The sequence below is a fragment of the Ranitomeya variabilis genome, chromosome 3 (genome assembly GCF_051348905.1).
Source record: "Ranitomeya variabilis isolate aRanVar5 chromosome 3, aRanVar5.hap1, whole genome shotgun sequence".
Classification (NCBI taxonomy): Eukaryota; Metazoa; Chordata; class Amphibia; order Anura; family Dendrobatidae; genus Ranitomeya; species Ranitomeya variabilis.
The window spans coordinates 31,341,597-31,366,337 of record NC_135234.1 but is presented as its reverse complement, the minus strand read 5'-3'; the positions used below and the strand labels follow the sequence as shown (position 1 = coordinate 31,366,337).

The window sequence follows — 24,741 nt, the reverse complement described above, 5'->3', positions numbered from 1 at the left end:
CGGCGTCGGGAGAGGTCAGCGCAAGGATAGAACCTCCCAGCCATCTTACAAACCCTCTCCCTCTTGGAGAGGCAGACCCAGACAACAGGGGTCCAGGGGGCCCAGATCCAACAGGTCTCCACCTCAATGACTCTTGGCAGACGCCAAAGGACACCGACAGAGTTGGCGGCCGCCTACTCTTCTTTCGGGACGCGTGGCTCTCCGTAGTTCCCGACCGATGGGTCCGCGATCTGGTATCCTTCGGTTACAAGATAGAGTTTGTCTCTCTTCCCCCATCTCGTTTCTTTCAGTCCCCTCCTCCCAGAGCAAGGGTCCGTCAGTATTTTCAGGCCATAAGATCGCTATGGGAAGACGGGGTCATTATCCCGGTACCTCAGAACGAGAGGTACCAAGGTTTCTATTCCAACCTTTTCATTGTACCAAAGAAGGACGGCTCAGTACGTCCAATATTGGACCTCAAGCTCCTCAACAAGTACGTCCGTGTACGTCAATTCCGAATGGAGTCCCTTCGTTCGGTAATTGCCTCTCTGGAAGAGGGCGAGTTTCTTGCATCTCTAGATGTTCAAGACGCTTACCTGCACATTCCCATTCTACCGTCTCATCAGCGCTTCCTCCGCTTCGCGGTCCAGGGGCACCATTTTCAGTTTGTCGCCCTACCTTTCGGGCTGGCCACCGCTCCTCGGGTGTTCACCAAGGTCATGGCAGCTGCCGTGGCCATTCTACATGCTCGAGGCATAGTGGTGTTGCCCTACTTGGACGACATTCTCATAAAGGCCCCCTCTTTCCGATCTTGTTCAGAAGCGGTAGACGTCACAATAAATACTCTTTTGCGCCTGGGCTGGAAAATCAATTTCAAAAAATCTTCCCCAGTCCCGGCCCAAACCATATCCTACCTGGGAATGATCTTAGACTCTTCTCAGGGTCTAGTACTTTTGCCTCCGGAAAAAGTAGCCACTCTACAGAGAGAGGTCCGGAAGCTTTCTCAACCTCGCTCTCACTCCCTACGCTTCTCCAAGAGGGTACTCGGCAGGATGGTGGCGGCAATGGAGGCAGTGCCCTTTGCGGTTTTTCACCTCCGGCCCTTACAACACGCCATTCTGGCAGTATGGGACAGGAATCCCGCCTCACTCGACCGCCGTCTCCTTCTCTCTCGCCCAATCAGACAGTCCCTCAGGTGGTGGACCAAGAGGTCCTCCCTGACTCAGGGGAAGTCTTTCCTTCCGGTGCACTGGCTGGTTGTCACGACGGACGCCAGTCTCTTCGGCTGGGGTGCAGTGTTCCAGCGCCACTCGACTCAGGGTCGCTGGTCTCCGCAGGAGTCCCAGCTGCCCATCAATATCCTGGAGATTCGGGCAATCAGACTGGCTCTCCATCATTTTCAGCCTTTCCTCTCCGGCCGTGCGGTCAGAGTCCAGTCCGACAACGCCACTGCGGTAGCCTACATCAACCGCCAAGGGGGCACTCGCAGCAAGGCGGCCATGGTAGAGGTGACGCTAATTCTCCGCTGGGCCGAGACACATCATTCCATACTCTCAGCAGTTTTCATCCCAGGCGTGGAAAACTGGGAAGCGGACTTTCTCAGTCGCCACAGCCTCGATCCCGGAGAGTGGTCCCTCTATCCCGCAATCTTTCACCAGATATGCGCTCGATGGGGGACCCCGGACGTGGACCTAATGGCATCTCGTCTCAATTGCCAGGTTCCCGTCTTCATGGCCAGGTCTCACGACCCCTCAGCCTTCGGAGCCGACGCTCTCGTCCTCTCATGGCAGGGTTTCAGACTCCCATACATCTTTCCCCCAATTCCTCTTCTGACAAAGGTGATCAGGAAGATCAAGGCAGAACGGATCCCAGTAATTCTCATCGCTCCAGACTGGCCGCGCAGGACATGGTATGCCGAGATGGTTCAACTGGTCTCAGACGTACCTTGGAGGCTGCCGAGTCGCGCAGACCTCCTGTCTCAAGGGCCCATTTACCACCCGAACTCAGAGGCCCTGTGTTTAACGGCGTGGCCATTGAGTCCTGGGTACTGAGGCAGAAGGGGTTGCCCCAGACGGTGATATCTACCATGCTCCGCGCACGCAAGCCTTCTTCTATGCGCATCTACCACCGCGCCTGGAAGGCATACTTCGCCTGGTGCAGGAAGCAGGGACGTTTTCCCCTCCGTTTTTCTATCCCTCACATTTTGGAATTCCTCCAATCAGGCGTAGACTTGGGTCTTGCTCTCAGCTCTCTTAAGGGTCAAATTTCTGCTCTCTCGGTTCTTTTTCAGAGAAAGATTGCAAACAGATTGCAGGTCAGGACCTTCATCCAGGGTGTTTCTCATATGGTTCCGCCTTACAAGATGCCCTTGGAACCATGGGACCTGAACCTAGTTCTCTGTGCTCTTCAAGAGCCCCCCTTTGAGCCCTTGCATGAAGTGTCTTTGCTGTTCTTGTCTTGGAAGATTGCCTTCCTCGTGGCTGTCACGTCTATTAGACGTGTCTCTGAGCTGGCAGCTCTGTCGTGCCGACCTCCTTTTCTCGTGTTCCACCAGGACAAGGTGGTTCTGCGGACATGTCCGACTTTTCTTCCGAAGGTCGTTTCCTCCTTCCATCTTAATGAGGAGATTGTTCTTCCCTCACTGTGCCCTGCTCCTTCCCACCGCACGGAAAGGGCGCTCCACACTCTGGACTTAGTGAGGGGTCTCAGACGTTACGTCTCCAGGACTGCGTCTCTCCGTAGATCAGACGCCTTGTTTGTTCTTCCGGAGGGGCCACGGAAGGGACTACCTGCTTCCAAGGCTTCCATTGCCAAGTGGATTCGTTCCGCCATCCAAGAGTCCTACCGTGTCAAGGGTCACGCCGCACCTCCGGGGATCAAGGCTCATTCTACCCGGTCAGTCGGCGCGTCCTGGGCCATCCGGCACCAGGCATCGGCAGCACAAGTCTGCAAGGCTGCTACATGGTCCAGTCTACATACGTTCACGAAACACTACCATGTGCACTTTCAGGCCTCGGCAGACGCTTCCGTTGGTAGGCGAATCCTACAAGCGGCTGTGTCTCATCTGTAGTTGTAGGCTCGCACAGCATTTATAACTTCTGGTGACCCACCCAGGGACTGCTTTGGGACGTCCCATTCGTCCTGTGTCCCCCAATGATACGTAGGAGAAAAGGAGATTTTTGTGTACTCACCGTAAAATCTTTTTCTCCGAGTCATCATTGGGGGACACAGCACCCTCCCTGTTAGCCTAGTTGGCTCAATTGTTCTTTTCAGTCTGTGTTTTGACTATGACATGTTTTCTGTTTGTTAACTGGCTTACTCCTACTGCTTTGTTACCGAACTGGCTCTGGATTGTCCAGCCTGTGGGTGTATACTGCAGGGGAGGAGTTAATCTTTTGTGTGTGTTTAACTTAGTGTCCTCCTGGTGGCAGCAGCATAACACCCATTCGTCCTGTGTCCCCCAATGATGACTCGGAGAAAAAGATTTTACGGTGAGTACACAAAAATCTCCTTTTTTTGCTGCAGTGCATTTCACACTTCCAGGCTGATCTACAGTCCAAATGTCACAATGCCAAGTTAATTCCAAATGTGTAAACCTGCTAAATCTGCAGGGGGTTGAATACTACTTGTAGGCACTGTATATAAAATGTATAAACTTGCCTGTCATTTATCCATATCACTGCCCATGACCGCTGCAGCCCAACAGTGGTCGCAGCAGGGACTATTGTCGTCCGGTGACTAGCAATTGATTGCAGCAGACAAGCGCTGTTCAAGCCAGAAGACTAAGCTAGAGGATCCACAGGGGGAATCTGAGCTGCAGTGCTAAGTATCGACAGGCTATTGTTAGAGGTTTTCCACTAGGGCCGCCCCTTCTTGATCTAAATGTTTGGCTCGAATAAAATATAAAAAAGCCTGTGCTCACCTCCCATGCCGGCACTGTTCCAGCGGTGTCGGCACTCACGCTCCCGGGGCTCATATGAGGTTGTTATGACACATGAGCCCAATGCCCAATCTGCGCTGGCGTCACTGACTCCGCCTCCAGACAAAATGAACGTCAAGAGGAAGTGAGCCGCAGGCCGGACTTCCTCTTAATGATTTGTCCGAAGGCGGGGCCAGTGATGTCCGCGCTGATTGGGCACCAAGCTCATGTGACATAACCTTACATGAACCCCGTGAACGTGAGCGCCGACCCCACTGGAATGGCGCCAGCACGGGAGGTGAGTGTCAGCTTTATTTTATTTTATCTGGGCCAAGCATGGGGTATAAGAAGGAGTTGTCCTAGTAGTGGTCAACCTTTTGAGTATATGACAACCCTTTAGGACCAGCAACTTTTTGTTTTTTCCTCCCCCTCTTTTTAAGAGCCATAACTTTTTTTATATATATATATATATATATATATATATATATATATATATATATATATATATATATATATATATATATATATATATATATATATATATATATGTGTATATATATATATGTGTATATATATATATGTATATATATATGTGTATATATATATATGTATATATATATATATATGTATATATATATATATATATATATATATATATATATATATATATATATATATATCTCTAAATCCATGTATCCATAAGGTTTTGGTTTTTTTTGTTCTTTTTTGTATAGTGTATATATGTATCTGCATGTGGTTCTGAACTTTGTAATAAGAATAAATATAAATAAATACATTTTAGTTGGTGTTGCCATTTTCTGAAACTTCCAACATTTTTATTTTTCCAATAACAGAAGAAATAGATATTACAAGATGACCTAAAAACATCAACCTGGAGTTTCATTTTTATTTACAGTATTTACCGTACCTTGCAGGTTATGTATTTAATAGAATGCAATGTCAAATTTATTCTTGTTTTTTCTTTATTTTAAAATTCCTTTATTTGTTCAAATTTTATTTTTGCTTTTATTTATTTTGTTAGTCCCTTCTAGTGGATTTGAATTTTGTATTACCGTATTTTTCGGACTATAAGCTGCACCTAGGTTTTAAAAGAGGAGAATAGAAAAAAAATGTGGTCAAATCTGTACTAATATCCCCCATCCTGGTACGCATGGCTCCCCTCATCCCCATCCTGGTATGCATGGCCCCCATCATTAAAACATAAACCATTCTACTTACGTTCCTGCCCTCCCTCGCAGCGTCCTGTTCTGATGCCAGCAGCTGATTGCAGCTTGTAAGCAGCGCATGGCAGAGATGTCATTCACAGTTTTACAAGCCAAGGACAGCGGCCGGAATACTCGCTGCTCTCCACACTCTGGACTAGGGGCGTGTGGAGCAGTGAATTTTCATTTTTCTTTAATGGCGGGCACACATGATCGCCCGGCCTCTGCAGGAAGTCGGCTGCGGCTCACACTATTAAAGAGAAATGAATATTCACAGCGCCACGCACCCATAGTCCCTCCCATCTCTCGGCATTGGCTTCAGTGCATAGAGGTGGGAGGGAGTTTGGGTGTGGGGACCAGTGAATATTAATTTTTCTTTAATAGCGGGCACAGGTGTTACCCGCAGCAGCCGGCTAGCGCTTCCTGTGACCCGCTGCCGCTCCCCCAACCACAGCCACAGAAGGTGCATCCGGAATATAAGACTCATCCCCCATTTTCCTGCATATTTTTGGAGGAAAAAAGTGTCTTATAGTTTGAAAAATACGGTATATACTGTAATGCCTTCAATACTGACATAGTTAGCAAAAAAGGAGATTTTTGTTTACTTACCGTAAAATCTTTTTCTCCGAGCCAATCATTGGGGGACACAGACCGTGGGTGTTATGCTGCTTGCCACTAGGAGGACACTAAGTGATACAAAGAAAGTTAGCTCCTCCCCTGCAGTATACACCCTCCTGCTGGCCCTCAGCTAACCAGTTCGGTGCAAAAAGCAGTAGGAGATCAGTAACAACATATTAGCTTACAGCATGTCATATCATATATGAGAGTATAGCATATCGGATTGTAAAAACAAGCATAAGCCAATACTAGGGTGGGAGCTGTGTCCCCCAATGATTGGCTCGGAGAAAAAGATTTTACGGTAAGTAAACAAAAATCTCCTTTTCTCCTACGCCTCATTGGGGGACACAGACCGTGGGACGTACCAAAGCAGTCCCTGGGTGGGGACAACATCCGATCAGGCTCTGTGTAACCGCTACTTACAAGTGCGCCACCGCGGCCTGCAGAGTCCGCCTGCCCAGAGTCACATCTGTGGAAGTCTGGGAATTATAATGCTTCAAGAATGCATGCGGACTGGACGAATCCGCAAACGTGCAGGCGTGTCTTGTTGACGCCTGGTGCCTGGAACCCACGATAGACGGGGAGATAGGCTGTCATCTAACACGGAAGGACTACTGGATGGTGAAGGAATACACCAGGCTAAATGGCCGATGGAGACGGCCAAACCCTTCCTGTAAACGTCAGGAAGCCTTCCTCTTACCGGTAGGAAACCCAAGATACAGTGTCCAACCTTCGGAAGGACGCCGTCCTCAAGACATACCTACTCAGAGCACTTGCTCTGTCCGGAATATGGGGACCTCATTCCATTTTGTGGAGTGGTGCCAAAAGAGATGAGGGAGGAACTATGCCCTCATGACAGTAGTAATACAATACCACCTTGGTAACTAGGGACAGGGAAGGCTTGAGGACAACCTTGCTTTGAAGGAAATAAGAGAAAAAAGTCTGAAAAGACCCGTTAGCACCGAAGACTCGTCAGGATGAGGATATAGCCGAGAGAAAAGGGGGCAACCTTCCCTAATAGAATAGATCCCAATGATCTAACGGTATGCAATAGGGAAGAATTACATGTGAAAAACATCCTGCGAGGTGGTCCCTACTTGCAGTTTTGTTGCAGAAATACAGAAAGCTACCAGCTCCGCAAGTGAACTGACGTGGTCAGTACGGATGTCCGAGGATCACTGGGGCCCTTTCTGCTTCTGAAAAGTTTTCGGAAGTGGAAACTGGTACCACGGAATAACCGGAGCATGCAGTGCGAAGGCTCCTGGATCTCGAGGCCGAACAACCAACTCCAGTACGCCGGCGATCAGTCAGGACGCTATCCGAGCTACAACTGTAGAGCTCCAGTGAAGGCGGGTCTGATGGAATACTTCCGGTGAAGTTCCCACTCACTTGAGGTGAAACCCTGACGACTAAATATGTTCGCAGCCCAGAGTTCTACTTCTGGGATATGAACTGCCAATATCACCGAGTGATAGATCTCGGCCCATGTGAGGTACTTTGGCCATGGTGCTTGAACGTGGGTACTCGCTAGATGATTGACGTATGACACAGCCGTGGTGTTGTCCAATTGAATTCGGATGGGTTGACCCGCCATAAGGAGTGGACCTACTATAGGACTACCCTTGAGATCTCCAGAGCAATGATCGGGAGAAGAGGACTGGCATTGGAAGTTACTAGTAACCATGGAACCGGGAGAAAAAACTCCGGATGAAGAAGGAACTCAGAGACTATCGTCTGAAAGGCTGCTTGACTTGCTGAAAACTAACGGAGCAAAGGAAACTGTTTCCATTGTTGTCTCCGTTTTTTTTTTTTTTTTTTTTTGGAACCCTCCCAGCAAATCGAATGAAATGAGGGGATGAGTGAGCAAGAGCGCGAGCTCCCGTTGAAAAACCATGACCTTGTCCGGAGGGAGATTTACCACCCTTCTGGAGGAATACTGGATCATCCTCAAAAAGGATATCTGCTGGGCTGGAAATGAGGAGTTGTCTAAGTCTAGCCACCAGCCCAGGTGAGAGGGTATCGCAAGAGATATAGACGACTTAGCGTAGTCCTGCAAGGGTGGGTAAACAGTCGGTCAAACAGGATAGGACGACCACGCCTCTAGGTGCAAGATGACAGCCACCATGACCCTTGCGAACACCCTGGATGCGGTAGCAAGGCCGAAGAACAAGGTCGTGACTTAAATGCTATTCACGAATGGAAAAGCAAAGGAATTTTTGAAGAGGTTAGGCATCCCGAATGTCGATGGATGCCCGAAACTGCACCTTTTTTGTTGAAGTAATGGCTGAGCGGATGAGACTCCATTCGAAGAAGAAGAAGAACCTTGTGAAAAGATTGTTAGAAGTTTGAGGTCCGGAATCGGTCCTACTTATCGTTCCACCTTTTAGTAACCAAGATCCCTTAGATCTAGACTGTCCTGGACAACCCTTTCACTGTTGGTCGGGGCTGCGGAAACGTACGATTGTTCGTTAGTCTCCCGCTCAAGAATATGATTGACCAGCTGAACTGTCTTCAGGAAAGTGATACTGGTGTGAATCAAAGTAGTTAAGGGCTCTAAGCAGGAGACCGTTGCTCTAGCATCCATGCGGCGGATAGGGAGGTTAAAGGGCTGGACCCGTAGTTGCCAAACGGAACAAACCAGATGTGCTATTTGACAGATCGTGGCATTTTTAATTAAGGACATATCGGGCAGGGATACTGGTAGGTAACCCACAGGAGATTGTACCCGGTTAATCTGCCGAGTGGCAGAATGCGCCGCTGCTTCCAGCAGGTCATCGCAGAGTTAAAAATTAGGAGCCTCGAGCCACCATCCTCTTAACAAGGAAGTGGAGAGGGAAATTCGCCTACTTGCATCTTCTGTTAAATAGTGGTGATGCAGAGGGGGGTGCTCAGACGCCCGAAAAAAAAGGATGCCTCTGTACATCCACAGAGTTCAGGTCTCCGGGTGGACAGGACAGGCTGTCTGGCGTTAGGCCTGGACCTTCGAGTGCCCGTCTGTTGATGGTGTGGGGAGACCGGCGCCCTTTAAAGTGCCTGTCGCCCTTAAAAATCAGACCAGGCATAGCGTCCCGCGTAGAGGCTTCTGTCCAGTGAATCGCATATCCGGACTGGATGGCAAAAGCTCTACGAGGGAGTTTAGGCTGAGGGAACTAGTTACACTGGGATAAACTGGGCTCGGCAGCAGAGGGCTCCTCAATTATGACCAGTTTCGGATTGGTCATGGTGCCCTCAAGACCAGGGAATACTGGTCGTGTGCCGTTAAGACCAGGGAAAACTGGTCGTGTGCCTTTAAGACCAGGGAAAACTGGTCGTGTGCCTTTAAGACCAGGGAAAACTGGTCGTGTGCCTTCAAGACCAGGGAAAACTGGTCGTGTGCCTTCAAGACCAGGGAATACTGGTCGTGTGCCTTTAAGACCAGGGAATACTGGTCGTGTGCCTTTAAGACCAGGGAATACTGGTCGTGTGCCTTTAAGACCAGGGAATACTGGTCGTGTGCCTTTAAGACCAGGGATTACTGGTCGTGTGGCTTTAAGACCAGAGAATGCTGGTCATGTGCCTTTAAGACCAGGGAATACTGGTAGTGCGCCATTAAGACCAGGGAATACTGGTCGCGTGCCTTTAAGACCAGGGAAAACTGGACGTGTGCCTTTAAAACCCGGGAATTCTGGTCACGCGCCCTTAAGACCAGGGAATACTGGTCACGCGCTTTTAAGACCAGGGAATACTGGTCACGTGCCTTTAAGACCAGGGAATACTGGTCACGTGCCTTTAAGACCAGGGGATACTGGTCACGTACCCTTAAGACCAGGGAATACTGGTCACGAGCCTTTAAGACCAGGGAATACTGGTCACGTGCCTTTAAGACCAGGGAATACTGGTCACGTGCCTTTAAGACCAGAGAATACTGGTCGTGTGACTTTAAGACCGGGAATACTGGTCATGCGGGTTTAGGTAAAATCTCGCAGCGAGCGAGAAGCGCCAATTTAGGGGACGGAGCTACAGGCACGACGTGGGCGGAGCCTCGAAACTTCCATGATAGGCCCCAGCCGGGGCGTAAATTTCTGCAGCCGGCGTCAGCGTAAGAGTTAGGGGTGGTCACCCGTTGCTCGAGAAAATTGAGCGCTTCCGCGTCAGGCGCTAAGCGTCAGGAAAAAAGGCTAAGCCGCCTTGAGGCGACACAGTGCGCTTCTGGAGGTGCGGACTACACATCGGCCGAAGCCGGGAGCTAAATTTGTTAGCCGGCTGGAGCGTTACCTCAGGAAGGTGGTCACAGGGAAGTCTGAGACTGCCTGTCAATATCCCGCTGCAGAAGCCCATTGCTGGCAGGATCCACTTACCAACGGTGCGCGTCCCGGCATGGAGCCGCCGCGGATGTCGGGTATTGCAGCGTGGACGGTGCAGGGGTAGAGAGATAAACCTCAATCCATCATCCCTTTGTTAGGGAGGTGGAGAGGAACCGTCCGCCTCCTTGTCCGCTTTCACAGTGGTGGAGGCTGCCCGGACCATGGAGGGGGGCTTCTTCCACGAAGTTCAGCCCATCGGGACCATGAAAGCACCTCCGCTCCTGAAAGGTATTTCGCTGCAAAAGCCGGGGACTAAATTTATGGAGCCTGCCGGTGGAGCGCGTCGGCGGCCGCGCGCCGAATGATTGCCGCTGGCGTACCGGCCAGTGGCACCCCCAAGACTGCATCTTCCAGGCAGGCAGCGTGAGGAAGCATGGCCCCCGAGATCTGCAGGGCGCCTCTCGTCCCAGACGAGAAGCGCCGATATAGGGGGCGGAGTTACGGCCGTGGGAGGGATCTGCCCACTGCGGCCTACTCCAGCTGAAAAGCCGGGTACTAAATTTCCAGCCTGCCTGGGGATGCGCGGCGGCCGCAACGGAGCGACGCTAACCTCCGCAGTTCCCGACCGCCGGCGCCTGTCCCCAGGGGCTCTGCCGAAAGTACCGCCGGCGCCTACCCCATAGAGGCCACTGCGGCCTACTCCGGCTGAAAAGCCGGGGACTAAATTTCCGGCCTGCCCGGCGGTGTGAGGTGGCGCGGCCGCAAAGCGATCCGGAGCGCAGGAGGGGAACTCCTGATGTACTCACAGTCCGGTAATGCAGGTCCCCCTGTCCCTGCGCGCTCCATCCTCATCTGCAATCCCTTTGGGCTCTGCCGCAAGTATGCAACGCCATGTGATGTGGGCCTTGTATGTCGGGCCACCGGAGAGGAACATTAGAGCAGGCTCTATGTGCTCGCCGTCTTGCAGGGGGAAGGGAAATCGGGACCAAAGATGGAAACCTGTTGCCCGAGTAAAATTTGGCGTGCTCCCACGTCGCAGGAGAGGGACGGGGAGGTATACTCGCCGTGCTCGCCTGTTGCTGGTTCGGGGGAGAGCGGGTCCCATAAAAAAGGATCCGTCGCCCCCTTCACTCCGTTGAATAAAAAAATAAAAATTTACAGAAAAATAAAAATTAAAATTAAAATAAGAAAGTTGGGGTCTGAAAACAGACCCAAGTGCCTCCTACAGACACTAAGCAAGAACTGGGTAGCTGAGGGCCAGCAGGAGGGTGTATACTGCAGGGGAGGAGCTAACTTTCTTTGTATCACTTAGTGTCCTCCTAGTGGCAAGCAGCATAACACCCACGGTCTGTGTCCCCCAATGATTGGCTCGGAGAAAATTACAATCACCTTTGAAACCCAGACATAAATTAGGAGTAATGGGGGGGCTTCAGTAGACCCCCAGCTGCCATAGTAAGCCATTGACAAATACACAAAGGAACTAGGTAAATGTCAGAGACTGAAAAGCGGCATCCAAATGGTTAAATAGCGATGATCAGAGCTAGTGCAGGTTGCTGCTCTTGGAGGCGGGTACCAGCCGCCACCAGCCATGTATTTTGCGCACTTTGTTCCCGCACTTGATGTAGGAAGTACTATTGTGTTCTGTTTTCTAGATTAGGTAAGCGGTGATTTTACTTTTATACTTCTGTTATTTGCTTACTCTAAACCTGATTACTTGCGTTATCTTTAGGCGGAAACGTCTGCTTTCACAAGAAAATTCTCCCGAGCCGGCTAAAAAGCTACACGTTACTGTAACTGAGACCATAGAGCTTCCTGATGGAGATGATGATGATGATGATAAGGCGGTGGAGGTAGATGATGGAGATGTGATCATCATGGAGGAGGTCAGTACGCCCAAACCCAAGAGTGATAAAACACCAGAAAACGGCACGGGTCTTAGTCCTATCCCCATGGAAAGTTTGGATGGTGTACCTTCGGGAATGACAGCAGCCACCACACAAACGGACAGGCCAGAAATAACCGTAAAAAAGGAAGAAGATGATGGGAACTTTCAAGGGTGTCAGGAGATGTCAGGTGAGCAGGTCTACCAACACTGTAATGGCGCCATGACACATAACCAGCAGAATCACAGCTTTGTGGTACTAGATGAGAAGGAATACTATAAGAAGCATTGTGAAGAACTGAGCATTAAACTAAAAAACTTGGGAGAAACCATAGCTCAGCAAATGAAAAAAGAGACTTCTCACCAGCAAACACAGACTCTTCCCAGTAGCGGGGACGTAAAGTATGGACAGGCCTTAAAAGAAATCAGCAGACTTAATCTAATGTGCAAAAAACTGCAGGAGCTGAAATCAGAGTCTGGCTGTTCTCCCATCATTGAAGTGGACAGCACGAGTGAAGTCGACGATATGGCATTACAACTGGATGACATTTTCCGGAAACTTGACACCTGCTCGGCAGAAAAAGATCAGTGCAAAGCAGAGGTAAGACATCTTCTTCAGTGTTTTCTTAATATAAATTACTATACTTGCATACAAGTTTTTACTCTGTCGCCTCATTGGGGGATACAGGACCATGGGCTGTGTCCCCCAATTAGAGGCTAAGAGAGATTTTACGGTGAGTACACAAAAAGCTCCTTTACTCTGTCGCCTCATTAGGGACACAGCCCATGGTCCTGTGTCCCCCAATTAGTGGCTAAGAGAAAGAGATTTTACGGTGAGTACACAAAAAGCTCCTTTACTCTGTCGCCTCATTAGGGACACAGCCCATGGGCTGTGTCCCCCAATTTGAGGCTAAGAGAGATTTTACGGTGAGTACACAAAAATCTCCTTTACTCTGTCGCCTCATTAGGGACACAGCCCATGGTCCTGTGTCCCCCAATTAGAGGCTAAGAGAGAGAGATTTTACGGTGAGTACACAAAAAGCTCCTTTTTCGAGCCAGCGGGCAGCTGGGCACTGTACCCTCCAAGCGGAGCCATTTATCTAGATAACTGCTTCTATGCAGAGTCCATAGAAATCAGAGAAGCCTAAAGAATTTCTCTGATCTCTGAGAGACAAAATGTTGCTGTCCAGGTGAACTGTCTGGATTAATGGGAACAACCCTCGTCTGAGATGGTGAAGAAGTTCATACCACAGTCACTGATGGTTTAGGTCAATAAAAAATTTAGAGAGGATCTTTCAACAAATTGGAAAAAAAAAATGTTTTTTATTTTACATCTCTGTTAAGGAAATATTAGCAATCAAAGTATTTGGTGCCTAAGAGTTAACTTTAAGCCACATGGGTTTTATCCTTAGTTTTCACTGGGGGCGTGTACTTCTTCTCCCTGTATGAATTGACCAATCATAAGCAGGAAGCAACACAGAATTAAAAGAACACGCCCCCATTTTTCTCATTCTACCTAAAACAAGTCTGTGTAACATGGAGAGGTAGTCCATTGTGTAGCTCATTGGACTTTACACATGCACTTCAATGGATGTAGTTACATGCGGTCAGCTGGAGGAGACAGCTGCTTTTTCCTTTAGGACCATTCCTCTGTACGGTACACAGATTTGTCTGCAGTGGTTGTGGCAGCCATGGTGATGGTTCATCACATAACCCTCCCTCTCCATTATATGTATCTTCCAGATCGAGAGGCTACAGCAGGAGAAGAAGAAGCTGGAGGCCGAGAATAAACAACTCAAGATGGAAATACAGCAACTAAAAGAAGCCGCTAATGAGAGTAGCGCCTCCATCAGTGAACTGGGAGAAGAGAGGTATGCAGGACTTTGGGGTTGTATGAAATTTGAAGCAGCGCCACTCTTGATCCAGTGGTTGTTTGGTATTGCAGCTTAGTCCAATTTCAGTGACTTTCTTGTGAGCTGCAATAGTGAACACAGCCTGTAAGAAATAAGCCCTGGTTTTTAATACAACCCATTCCCGCCTTTGCCAATTTTCGTTTTTACACTTCTATTTTTTTTTTCCTCTTTCTTCCAACTTTTACTGATTAAAACATCAGTAAAAAGTCACGTAGGCGGAGCCTCTCTGTAGAACAGTAAAACTCGCCTGTCCCCATCCTGTACCATGGAGTGCATACTTAATGTAGGGCACTATTTTAGCCTCTGGGCAGTACACATGTGACACATGCCTCTAGATGTGGCTTGTGGGGGACATACCCGGCCTGTGAGATGTCAGTCCAGCCAGGAGGGAGGCGGCCCATCCTGATTGTTTAGGCTAGTGGCTCCACCCCCCTGACTCTTTACTACCGTTTCAATATCTGGCCCCAAGATGAAAATCCCAAAACCTCAGTGTGCAGTACAAGTGACCTACATCTGTATATGCTGCCTTTAAGTGACAGCCAGGGTCAACATGGGGGGTCATCGTTTTGCCATAGCAAAGCCTGCAGTGTTAAAACCGCATCCATTTTACCCATTTTGTCGCATACACTCCTTACACGTTTTTACACTTTTCCCTTTATAGGACAAAGTTACGGATGCTACGGATTCACGTTGCCCAGTTATTGACCACGCTGATGCCAGACTTGGACTTGGAGCAGGTGGACTACGACGTGGACGTGATTGATGAGATTTTAGTGCAAGTGCTGGAGCAGGCAGAGAAACAAGCCAATGGCCACGAATAACATTAAGGATGTCAGAGAAAGGAGTTACTATGTCGAACTTTATTTAAATCTTCCGATGAACACAACAAAGGCCGCCGCGGAGAATCGGACTCTCCAGTGTTCCCGGACCTCCTGCGGCACACGACGGACACCACACGCCCTGTTGTTCTATTTGCAAGAGAAGATTTATGCACAAGGCGGATACCTCAGTTTTTCTACAGATTTTACTAATTATATAATACCCTGCTGTATTTTTCATACGTGAATTGCCAAAACCGCGCTAATGGTGAAATGTTAGGATAAGGTGGACGCCCCATCTGAACAATTTGTAATGTTTCATTTTTATTTTATTTTTTGTACTCTTATTGAAAATGTTTTCCCCCATTTTAAGTGATTGGTTTTGGCCCAGTGTGGGGTAATAAAAAAAAAAAAAATAAATAAAATAATAATAATCCTATACTCTCCTCTCGCTCTCGCTACAGTCTCCCCTATGGGTCTCAAGGCATCAACACTCACGTGACCATTGCAACCAATAAGCTGCCGCTGATCTGCACCCTTCACGTTGTATCTCAACCAAGAAGCGGGACAGTGGTCATGTGATGCCCTGAGATGGCGGGTGATGGCGTAGCTAATGCAGAGGAGGTATATTATATATACCTGATCATCAGACCATCATTTATAAGATTACATTTTATTTTAAGCATTGAACCATTAACAACAATTTTATCCCCATCCAGTCACTGTAGAACTACACCTCCCAGCACACACCATCTGGGGAATTTTGGAAGTTTAACAGCTGCAAAGTCATTGTCTGAGGACCACGATTCAGAGGCCAGAAACTTAGGGCAGAAATGTAACTTCAGGCTGGAAATTGTAGTTTAAAAACAGCTGAACTCCAGCTTACTTCCTAGCTTTCCATATGAATCATGTACTTCTTCAGTCCCAAAAAAAAAAAATCACCAGTTTCAGACAGCAAACAATATGAACAATACATTTCCTACTTTTTAAAACTTCCCTGTTGGTATAATAAAGTGGAGGGGGTCAATATAATTTAATTTTAATGCACTAGGGTAAAATAGGGATGTAGATCTGTTGTTGGTGTTTTACTGCGCCATTTTCCTTGTACACATCTGGTTTTACACAGTGCACATTCATTCACCTCTGCTATATATACACACACACACGGCTTTCCTACATGCGCACTCACAGCTCTCCTACATGCGCACACCTCTTCTACATGCGCACACCCTAGCTTGGCTACATACTCACACCTCTACTGCATGCGCGCAAACACATTGTAAGCATTACCACATTTTTCTTTCCAGGCATGTTACTGATCAGATGACTTAAAAGGCCCTTCAGCTATTCAGGACTTATAGCATCCTTGCATCTCTAGTGATGTGCAGGTCCTGGTGGCTTCCTCTCCGGCTCTGCAGCTATAAGTCAGATCAGTGTCAGGCTGGAGGAAAGCGACTTGTGCCGTTGTAAACTTCTCTCAGCAGGATTTTCTTTTTCCTTGCTAAAAAAAAAAAAAAAGTGCGCCTTATAGTCCAAAAAATACAGTATTTATTTATAGCAATAATTATTACATACGTATCTTGCGTCCCATTAAAGTATTTTAGGCCCATGTTCAGACTTGGTGGATTTGCAGAACAATCTGCAGCCAAGACAAATGGAGTGTGAACAATTCTATAGATCTTCTCCTTGTTCATTCGGTGGCAGAAAATGCTGCAAATTTTTATCTCTGATTTGATCCCGTTAATGTATAAGGGGGTAATAACCGCAGCAAAGAAGAAGAAAAAAAAAAATGCATGTAAAGCTGAGGACATGTGAATATGGCCCAATAACAGACTGGATACTAACTGCCCATTTCCCCCATATGTATATATTGATACGTAGGATAATTGTAATACGCTGAGTTCTAACTATGCAAATGTATTAATACTATATATTTATTGCAGTAAATGCACTGTCGGGAAGGAGGTAGAATTCCTTTTTGCAGCAAGTCGCAGATTAGGGAAGGAAATCATGGTACAGATGCTCCTGGACGCGCTGTAATAATTATATGCCACTGGTTATGTCCTTGTTCTCCATGTTCGATCATGTGGACGTCACCCACTTATAAAAAGGCTGGAACGTCCTCCATAAATCACGCGGACCATAGATAACCAGCTGTCAGCTTCTCTTCTTCGGTACAGCAGCTGGTCAAGGTGTTTGCGCAGCCCATGTGAAGGTCGGCTGTGCCTCAGTGTTAATTCCCCTCCTGGTCATAAAGAAAAAATATTTTATAGCAGATTATTTTTTTTGAATTTTGTGTTCAACAGCGCCACTCTTATTTGTGGCAGTCTCTGGTATTGCAGCTCAGCCCCATTGATGTTAATCTGGATTGATTGCAATATGAGGCGCAGCCCATGCACTAGGGTGGTGCCGTTTTCCTCTCGTATGTCCACATGTCGCCATTTCTGCAGGTATCTACACCTATTGTGTTCTGCTGCAAATAACACATTTTCTGATTGCGCTCTGTCTGACCCATCATTAATACGTTCAGTCGTGTACAGATATATAACATTTATGTACTGTTTTTACTGCTGCGTTCTATCCCCTAGAGCCGCTATAACCGATGATGGTATCGTCCATTTCTCTTCATGCTGTTTATAATTATGGGCTGTTATTGTGAAATTTTACCATTTTTTTTTAATAAACACATTTTTGTTTTTATTTGCTGATTTCTGTGGGTTTTTTTTTTTCCTCCTCCCCCAACCCCCATGACAGCACCACGGAGAGAGGGGATCTGCCCTTCAGGGACAAGAAATCTACATATTAAAAGGGCGGTACCTCTCCCTCGCATCAGTTGGTTTCCTGTCCCTGATGGGGAACCTTCAGTATGGTGTACCTGAAGAATAGAAGATACGAAGAGGCGGTGTACAGACCCGCCAGGAATGGTACAGGCAGCGGGGATCCCCTTCAACGGCTGGTGCGGTGTCCTAAAGTTGGAACCGAGGGGTCTTTAAGGGTGTGCGGGGGGGGGGGGGGGGAGCGCAGCAGCTGCTCCATATTCTGGTGTAGAGTTTCCGGACTGCTCATGCGCCTGAGTCGCCCCCTGATGACGGAGCCAGTGGGTCACATAACTGAGGGAGGAACTTCCAGTATGGAACCGGAAGCAGCACAGGGGACACGTCGGGTGGCTTTTTTTTTTTTTTAAAAAAAAGGGAGTGGGGTGAGACTCCCCGCAGCATACGCGGTCCCCTGTAGCAATGGAGGATGAAACCGCAACAGCCGAAGCAGCAGCACCTAGGAAGAAGGAAGGAGATGCAACAGCATGATTCTTCAACCAGGCGAAGTGGACATTCTACCCAGCAAAGCAGGAGCTCCAGCGCAGTGGACGAATCTCCAGCCTCCAAAAGGCCCATCAGTGGACCCTATTCCTCCTTCAAAACTGGTACCTGCGGCTGCGTCTAATTAGTGAGTGATCTCCGTGAAAGATCACGTTGTAATTGGGGTCCCCTTTTTCTTTCATTTATCCAGGAAGGAAAAAGCTTGGCTAAGTCCAAGGACAGAAGCTGCCCCATGTGTAAAGAGAATTTCTCTATCACCTGGGATAAAAGACAATGCCATTCATGCATAGAGCAGGTGCTATGTGAGTAGACCCCAAATTTCGCCTCCGAATTAAGATCAGTAATCAAGATGGAGGTTGTTCCATCCCCTGTGAAGGAAATTTTTTATTTGGAGCAACACTAGATGATATCCTTCAAAAAGCGGGGAATAAGAAAAAGGTGTTCTGTAACCTGTCCATTCCTACATATAAGAGGTACTTTCGGAGTAAGATATTTTTCCACAGGAGGCCCCCGAGAGAGCAAAATAGATGGGAAGAGGAAAAAAGGAAGAGGAAAAAAGAAAGATAAAGTGTTTCTCTTCGGGAGATCCTCTCATGATGGGAAGCCCTCCAAGTGACAGTGTGAAGGGTTAAACTAAGAAAAATTAAAGCAAGCTTCATTTTGTGCTTTTTGACTCCATCTTGCTGTTTTGAGATACATTTTTGTTACTAGGCTAAAGTTCATAGTTGTTATGAGACCTTGATTATTCCAGCCCGAACAAGATATGACACTGAAGGTGTATTGTTCTACGAAGACCTTGACGTACAGGCTGTTCCTGCATTCTTATAGGTTAAGAACTGTGAGCGTGTTCTTATGTTGATTGGTTGAAGTGTAACTTGTTAAGATTATGAAAAGTGCGACACAATAAACGGGGCTTAGAGATCTGCTCGATCCCCCCCAAACAGAGACACACGTCACCGTCTGGTCATTTTCAGTTGCCGGCAACGCCCTGTGGATCAATTTAAAAATCACTGAGTCAACCGTGAAGGGTCACTTTAGATCCTCCCCCAACAATAGTCCTTCCCAGGTGGGGGGCAGACTATCCCCTTTCCTTCCGGCCTGGGAACAGATTTCCAGCAGTCCCTAGATTCTAAGCCTAATCGAGGCAGGCCTGAGGATAGACTTTCTTTCGTTTCCACTCCAAATTTTGTAGTATCTCCTCTACGGTCCTCTCTAGAGGAACAATGGGACTTGGAAGAAGAGGTGTTGGATCTAGTGGACAAAGCTGTCCTCCAGGAGGTCCCCCTCCGGGAATGAACGGATGGATTCTACTCTCCACTGTTTCTGGTGAACAAACCAGATGGATCCTTCCGAACAATTATAAACTTGAAAAAACTCAACAAGTATGTAAGGACTCAGACGTTCAAGATGGAATCAATAAAATCAGCCATCAGAATATTGTTTCCTGGTATCTTTTATAACAGTGCTGGACCTGAGGGACGCAAACCATCACATCCTCATACACAAAGACTCTCAAAAGTTCCTCAGGGTGGTGGTCTCCATAGAAATAAAATTCTTTCAATACAAGGCTTTTCCTTTGGCTTGTCTGTGGCCCCTTATAATAATAATAATCTTTATTTTTTATATAGCGCTAACATATTACGCAGCGCTTTACAGTTTGTACACATTATCATCGCTGTCCCCGATGGGGCTCACAATCTAAATTCCCTATCAGTATGTCTTTGGAATGTGGGAGGAAACCAGAGTGCCCGGAGGAAACCCACGCAAACACGGAGAGAACATACAAACTCTTTGCAGATGTTGTCCAAGGTGGGATTAGAACCCAGGACTCCAGCGCTGCAAGGCTGCTGTGCTAACCACTGCGCCACCGTGGCCCCTTGCATATTTACAAAGCTAATGGCGGAAGCAATGGCGCACCCGAGGTAACAGGACATCTTGATGTTGGCTATTGAATGTAAAATAATCAAAGCTCGAGCCAAAGACGGTACAGGAGTTCCTGGGGCTTACGCTAGACTCCCAGAAACAAGTGTCGCCTTCCATAGGACAAAAGGGAAAAGCTTGCTGGTCAGGTATTGAAGGCATCACAATACCCATCCATGCCTTTGAGAAAGGCCAGGTCCCTGTTAGGTTCTGTAACCTCCTGTTTGCCAGTGGTTCAGTATGCCCAAATACATACCAGGGAACTTCAGTGGGACATCTTAAAAAAAGGCCTCCCTAAAAGGTCAATTAGAAGGTCGTATGACTGTCTTTAAAAACTTAGTTCCCTGGGTTGGTGGAAAGAAATGGGCAATCTCACCAAAGGGGTCCCTTAGGTGACCACAGTGTCTTGAATAATCACCATGGATGCAAGCCCCATGGGGTGAAAGGCTCATCTGGATGACAGAGTTACTCAGGGGGTCTGGACTGGTTAGCAGGGTTCTGTTTCCTCGAACCAGAAACAACTATTAGCAGTCAGTCACGCCCTGATAGCATTCTTAGCTGCCCTTCAGGGTCAAATCAGGCGAGTATTTTCGGACTAGGTAGTGTTAGCCTACCTGAACTATCAGGGGGAACCAGGCCACGGACCTTGATGAACATAACACAGATATTCCGATTGGCGGAGAGCAATCTCCTCTCGCTGACGGTGGTCCACAGTCGGGGGTAGAAAACCACAAGGCAGACTTTCTGAGCCACACTCAGTTTACACAGGGCAAATGGGTACTAAGAGTCCATTTTCAGCAAGATTGTGGGAATGTGAGATCTCCCGGTCATAGATCTCTTCACCAGCATCGACAACAGGAAGGTAGACTCATTTTGCTCCATAGAACCCAAAGGGAACCCTCAGTCTCTGGATGCCTTTTTGATTCCTTGGAATCAGCCTGGCCTATGCCTTCCCACAGGTCATCCTGATCCCAGCTGTTCGAAGGAAAATCAGAGAAGACAGGGCAAGAGTAATCATAATAGCCCCTTTCTGGCCAAGAAGAACTTTGTTTTCCTGGCTGAGGATGATGTCCATCACTGTCCCTTGGATACTACCGGATGTTCTGGACCTTCTCTCTCAAGGATGGGTGTATCATTCTCAGGCAGTGAATTTACACTTAACAGCGTGAAATTTGAAAGGGTGCTTTTGAGGGACTGAGGTTTTTCACCAAACTTGGTTTCCACCCTACTTCAAAGCAGGAAACTTGTCACTTAAAAGCCTACGGTAAAACCTTGAAAAGATTCCTATCTACCTCAGGCGTCAGAGTCCAGGATGGGGTTCCAATTACGGCCATACTGGAGTTTTTACAAAAGGGGCTAGGGGTTAGAGCAAGGCCTTGCTACTCGCACCTTGAAGGTTAAGGTGTCCGCTTTGGGGGCCCTGTATAATTATGATGTAGCGGGCAATCCTTGGATAGCAAGATTCATTAGAGCCTCTGCAAGGTCTAGGCCCATCACCAACCAAAAATTGCCACCATGGGATTTAAATTTGGTCTCATCAGCCTTAACGGGTCCCCCCTTTGAACCGTTAGATTCCGCCTCTCGCACGATCCTATCCGTCAAAACGGTCCATTCAGGCCCTATCTGCAGGCCTTCCCTTCACCAAAATCCTAGACGACAGTTATTTTAACCCCTTCATGACCCAGCCTATTTTGACCTTAATGACCTGGCCATTTTTTGCAATGATGACCAGTGTCCCTTTATGAGGTAATAACTCAGGAACGCTTCAATGGATCCTAGCGATTTTGAGAGAGTTTTTCCGTGATATATTGGGCTTCATGTTAGTTGTAAATTTAGGTCGATATTTTTGCGTTTATTTGTGAAAAAATCAGAAACTTGGCGAAAATTTTGCAAATTTTGAATTTTTATTCTGTTAAACCAGAGTGTTATGTGACACAATATAGTTAATTAAAAAAACACTTCCCACATGTCTACTTTACATCAGCACAATTTTGGAAACAAATTTTTTTTTGCTAGGAAGTTATAAGGGTTAAAATTTGACCAGCAATTTCTCATTTTTACAACACCATTTTTTTTTTAGGGACCACATCACATTTGAAGTCCGTTTCAGGGGTCTATGTGGCTGAAAATACCCAAAAGTGACACCATTCTAATAACTGCACCCCTCAAGGAACCACTGTTTGGGCTCACAGCAGGGCTCGGAAGGGAAGGAGCGCCATTTGACTTTTTGAATCAAAAACTGGCTCCAATCTTTAGCGGACACCATGTCGCATTAGGAGAGTCCCTGTGTGCCTAAAGATTGGAGCTCCCCTACAAGTGACCCCATCTTGGAAACTAGACCCCCCAAGGAACTAGATGCATAGTGAGCACTTTGAACCCCCCAGGTGATTCACAAATTGATCTATAAAAATTAAAAAGTACTTTTTTTTCACAAAAAAAAATCTTTTAGCCTCAATTTTTTCATTTTCACATGGGCAACAGGATAAAATAGATCCTGAAATATGTTGGGCAATTTCTCCTGAGTACACCGATATCTCACATGTGGGGGTAAACCACTGTTTGGGCGCACGGCAAGGCTCGGAATGGAAGGAGCGCCATTTGACTTTTTAAATGAAAAATTAGCTCCAATCTTTAATGGACACTATGTTGCGTTTGGAGAGCCCCTGTGTGCCTAAACATTGGAGCTCCCCCACAAGAAACATAGTGACATAGTGTCAAGGTGAAAATATATTTTTTTATATACCTTTGTACTTTTATATATCATATACTGTGAAACAATAAGTTTTCCCCTGCTAAAGCAAATGTAATTGTATTTAAAGATGGTTGCCAGTGTTCAGTTTCGTTTCAGGTTAGTGACCGAAGGGTTAAGTCATTTCTTTGGAAATCGAAACTTAAGGAATGTGAAGAAAAGGAGGAATCCATCAGAAGACGTCAGAACAAATCAGAAAGACTGGATGCTAGCTTAAACCCCGCCTAATGCACGTCTTCCCCTAACACTCAATATAGTATTGTGTATTTTAGAATAAAGCCAGTTGTTGTGACCGTTGCAGACATGAGTAGATGCACGGGCATTCAATTGAGATTGAATCAGCACCTTGTCTGAGTCATTCTTACCCGGTACCAAATGCTCGGCTCATACTTTAATTTGGAATGACTGGTGAAGGAAGGGTAATTGTCGTTTACGACCCCGACAATTTTGGCAGCCCAACGGGGGGCGTGGACAGCGATCCGAGACTCTCTGGACCCATGCCTGGATGTCTGTGGATGATACCCGTAGTGGCTGACCTCGAGGACTGATCACCCTCCTTACACGGTAAGTGGCGATCATATATACTGTATGTGTCACACTTGCTAGTGTCTCAGCCGTTATTGGTTTGTCTGTGGTCTCTTTTTGGGTCTGGAGAGTGACCGGTCGAGTGGTGAGATCGAATGTGATCCTGTGCCACGCTCTGAACCAGCAACTGAGAGACGTCGCATCCTGTGCGACCTCTGTACACCACACCTCCCCCACCGGTCATTGTACTCCATTCAACCATCCTATCCGTGACTATTGTCTAGTAGTGAAGTGGAGTGATAAATTGAGCAGGTTGTAGATTGTGGGGCAGCTTAGAGGAAGGGATAGGAGACGCAGCCTCTGTGATATTGTACCAGCTAGGTAATTAAGACGTCCCGAGCAGGGACCACCTGTATTTCTGTGGAGGGCTCTCACTAGGAGACCGCCTCCCGACTGTTTAGAATATCGTAGCAGGATAGTCTGTTAATCGCTGGTGTTCAGGTTAGGGACAGAAAATATTGAGCGCGAGGCTCTTTTTCTAATACGTTGAGCGAGTTTCCGTATTGCAGGAACACCAGCGTTGATATCGCTGCTAGTGGTTTTACTGCAGAAAATCACAGTATTCTGGGAGCCAAGCTGCGTATCTTAAAGCAAAAGAAGTCTGTGCCCCACAAGTTAGATGAGGATGCTGTGGAAGTCAAGACAATGGTCACGGGAGGGCAAGAGACAGTCAAGAAGCTTATCTGCGAGTTGCGCGAGGCTTAAAGAACAAAGGATGAAAATAGGTTGATGGAGGGGAAGGATCAGATAATGTAGAGCCCGTATTTGGTTATTAAATGCCTTTGAACTGTGATCTTACAGATTGTAAAATGGCCGCCGTGCCACTGATGATGAAAATGCAGTCTCAGCCAGCGCCCTGTAATGGCGGCGGAAAGAGATCTCCAGAAGTGTAGGTGTGTCCTGTTTGTGTTGTGCAGAATCCAACCTGGGTGGAGACCTGCCACGTGTGTGTGTACGGACCGTCCTTGGGGCTCCGCCCAGACCACGGAGGATTATAGGAAAGTTTTGTAGAAATTAGGTCTGAAAACTGCTGTAATTTGTGACTTTGTAGAGGATACGGAGCTTTGTATCAGTGCTGTGTAGTGTAGGGGAGGGGCGAGGCAGACTGCTGCGAGATTTCTTTGTCAGTTCTTCTTCTTTCTCCTTATCTACGCTACGTGCCGGAGAAGGAGGGGGGGCAAAGAGCTGGGCTCAATATTCTCCCTTGTACGCTGAGGAATTCTGTGCTGTTTCTAGTAGTCTCTTTTCTCTGTGTAGAGGAATGCTGTGATCTCTCTTATCTCTGTGTCCTTGGAATGGAGAGAGCACATACTGTAACGGTGTTCTCTGTATTTTCTCTGGTAGATCTGTGTCTGGTTTAAAGCGACAACATTGTTTTGAAGTATGAAGAAATATTATAATCTGGAATTTGAAAGTGAAATATAGTGCCTGGTTTTATAAGGAAATTTGTATCAGTGTAATTGAAAGATTGGTAAAAGAGTTGAGTAAAGCAAGCAATTAAAAATTTGGGATAGGGGGGGGTCTCCCTGCTGGAT

At 47.2% G+C, this 24,741-nt stretch overlaps 1 protein-coding gene across 1 annotated transcript in view; it reads left to right on the top strand.

The window, feature by feature from the left end:
• The window catches only part of MORC3 (MORC family CW-type zinc finger 3), a 68,370-nt gene extending 52,256 nt beyond the window's left edge, over nt 1–16,114 (top strand). The window contains exons 15-17 of the mRNA XM_077293892.1: nt 11,752–12,505; nt 13,648–13,775; nt 14,479–16,114. Coding sequence (XP_077150007.1) covers nt 11,752–12,505; nt 13,648–13,775; nt 14,479–14,638 — 1,042 coding nt within the window. The 3' untranslated portion in view covers nt 14,639–16,114. The remainder of the gene's footprint in view (nt 1–11,751; nt 12,506–13,647; nt 13,776–14,478) is intronic.
• The last annotated feature ends 8,627 nt before the right edge of the window (nt 16,115–24,741 follow it).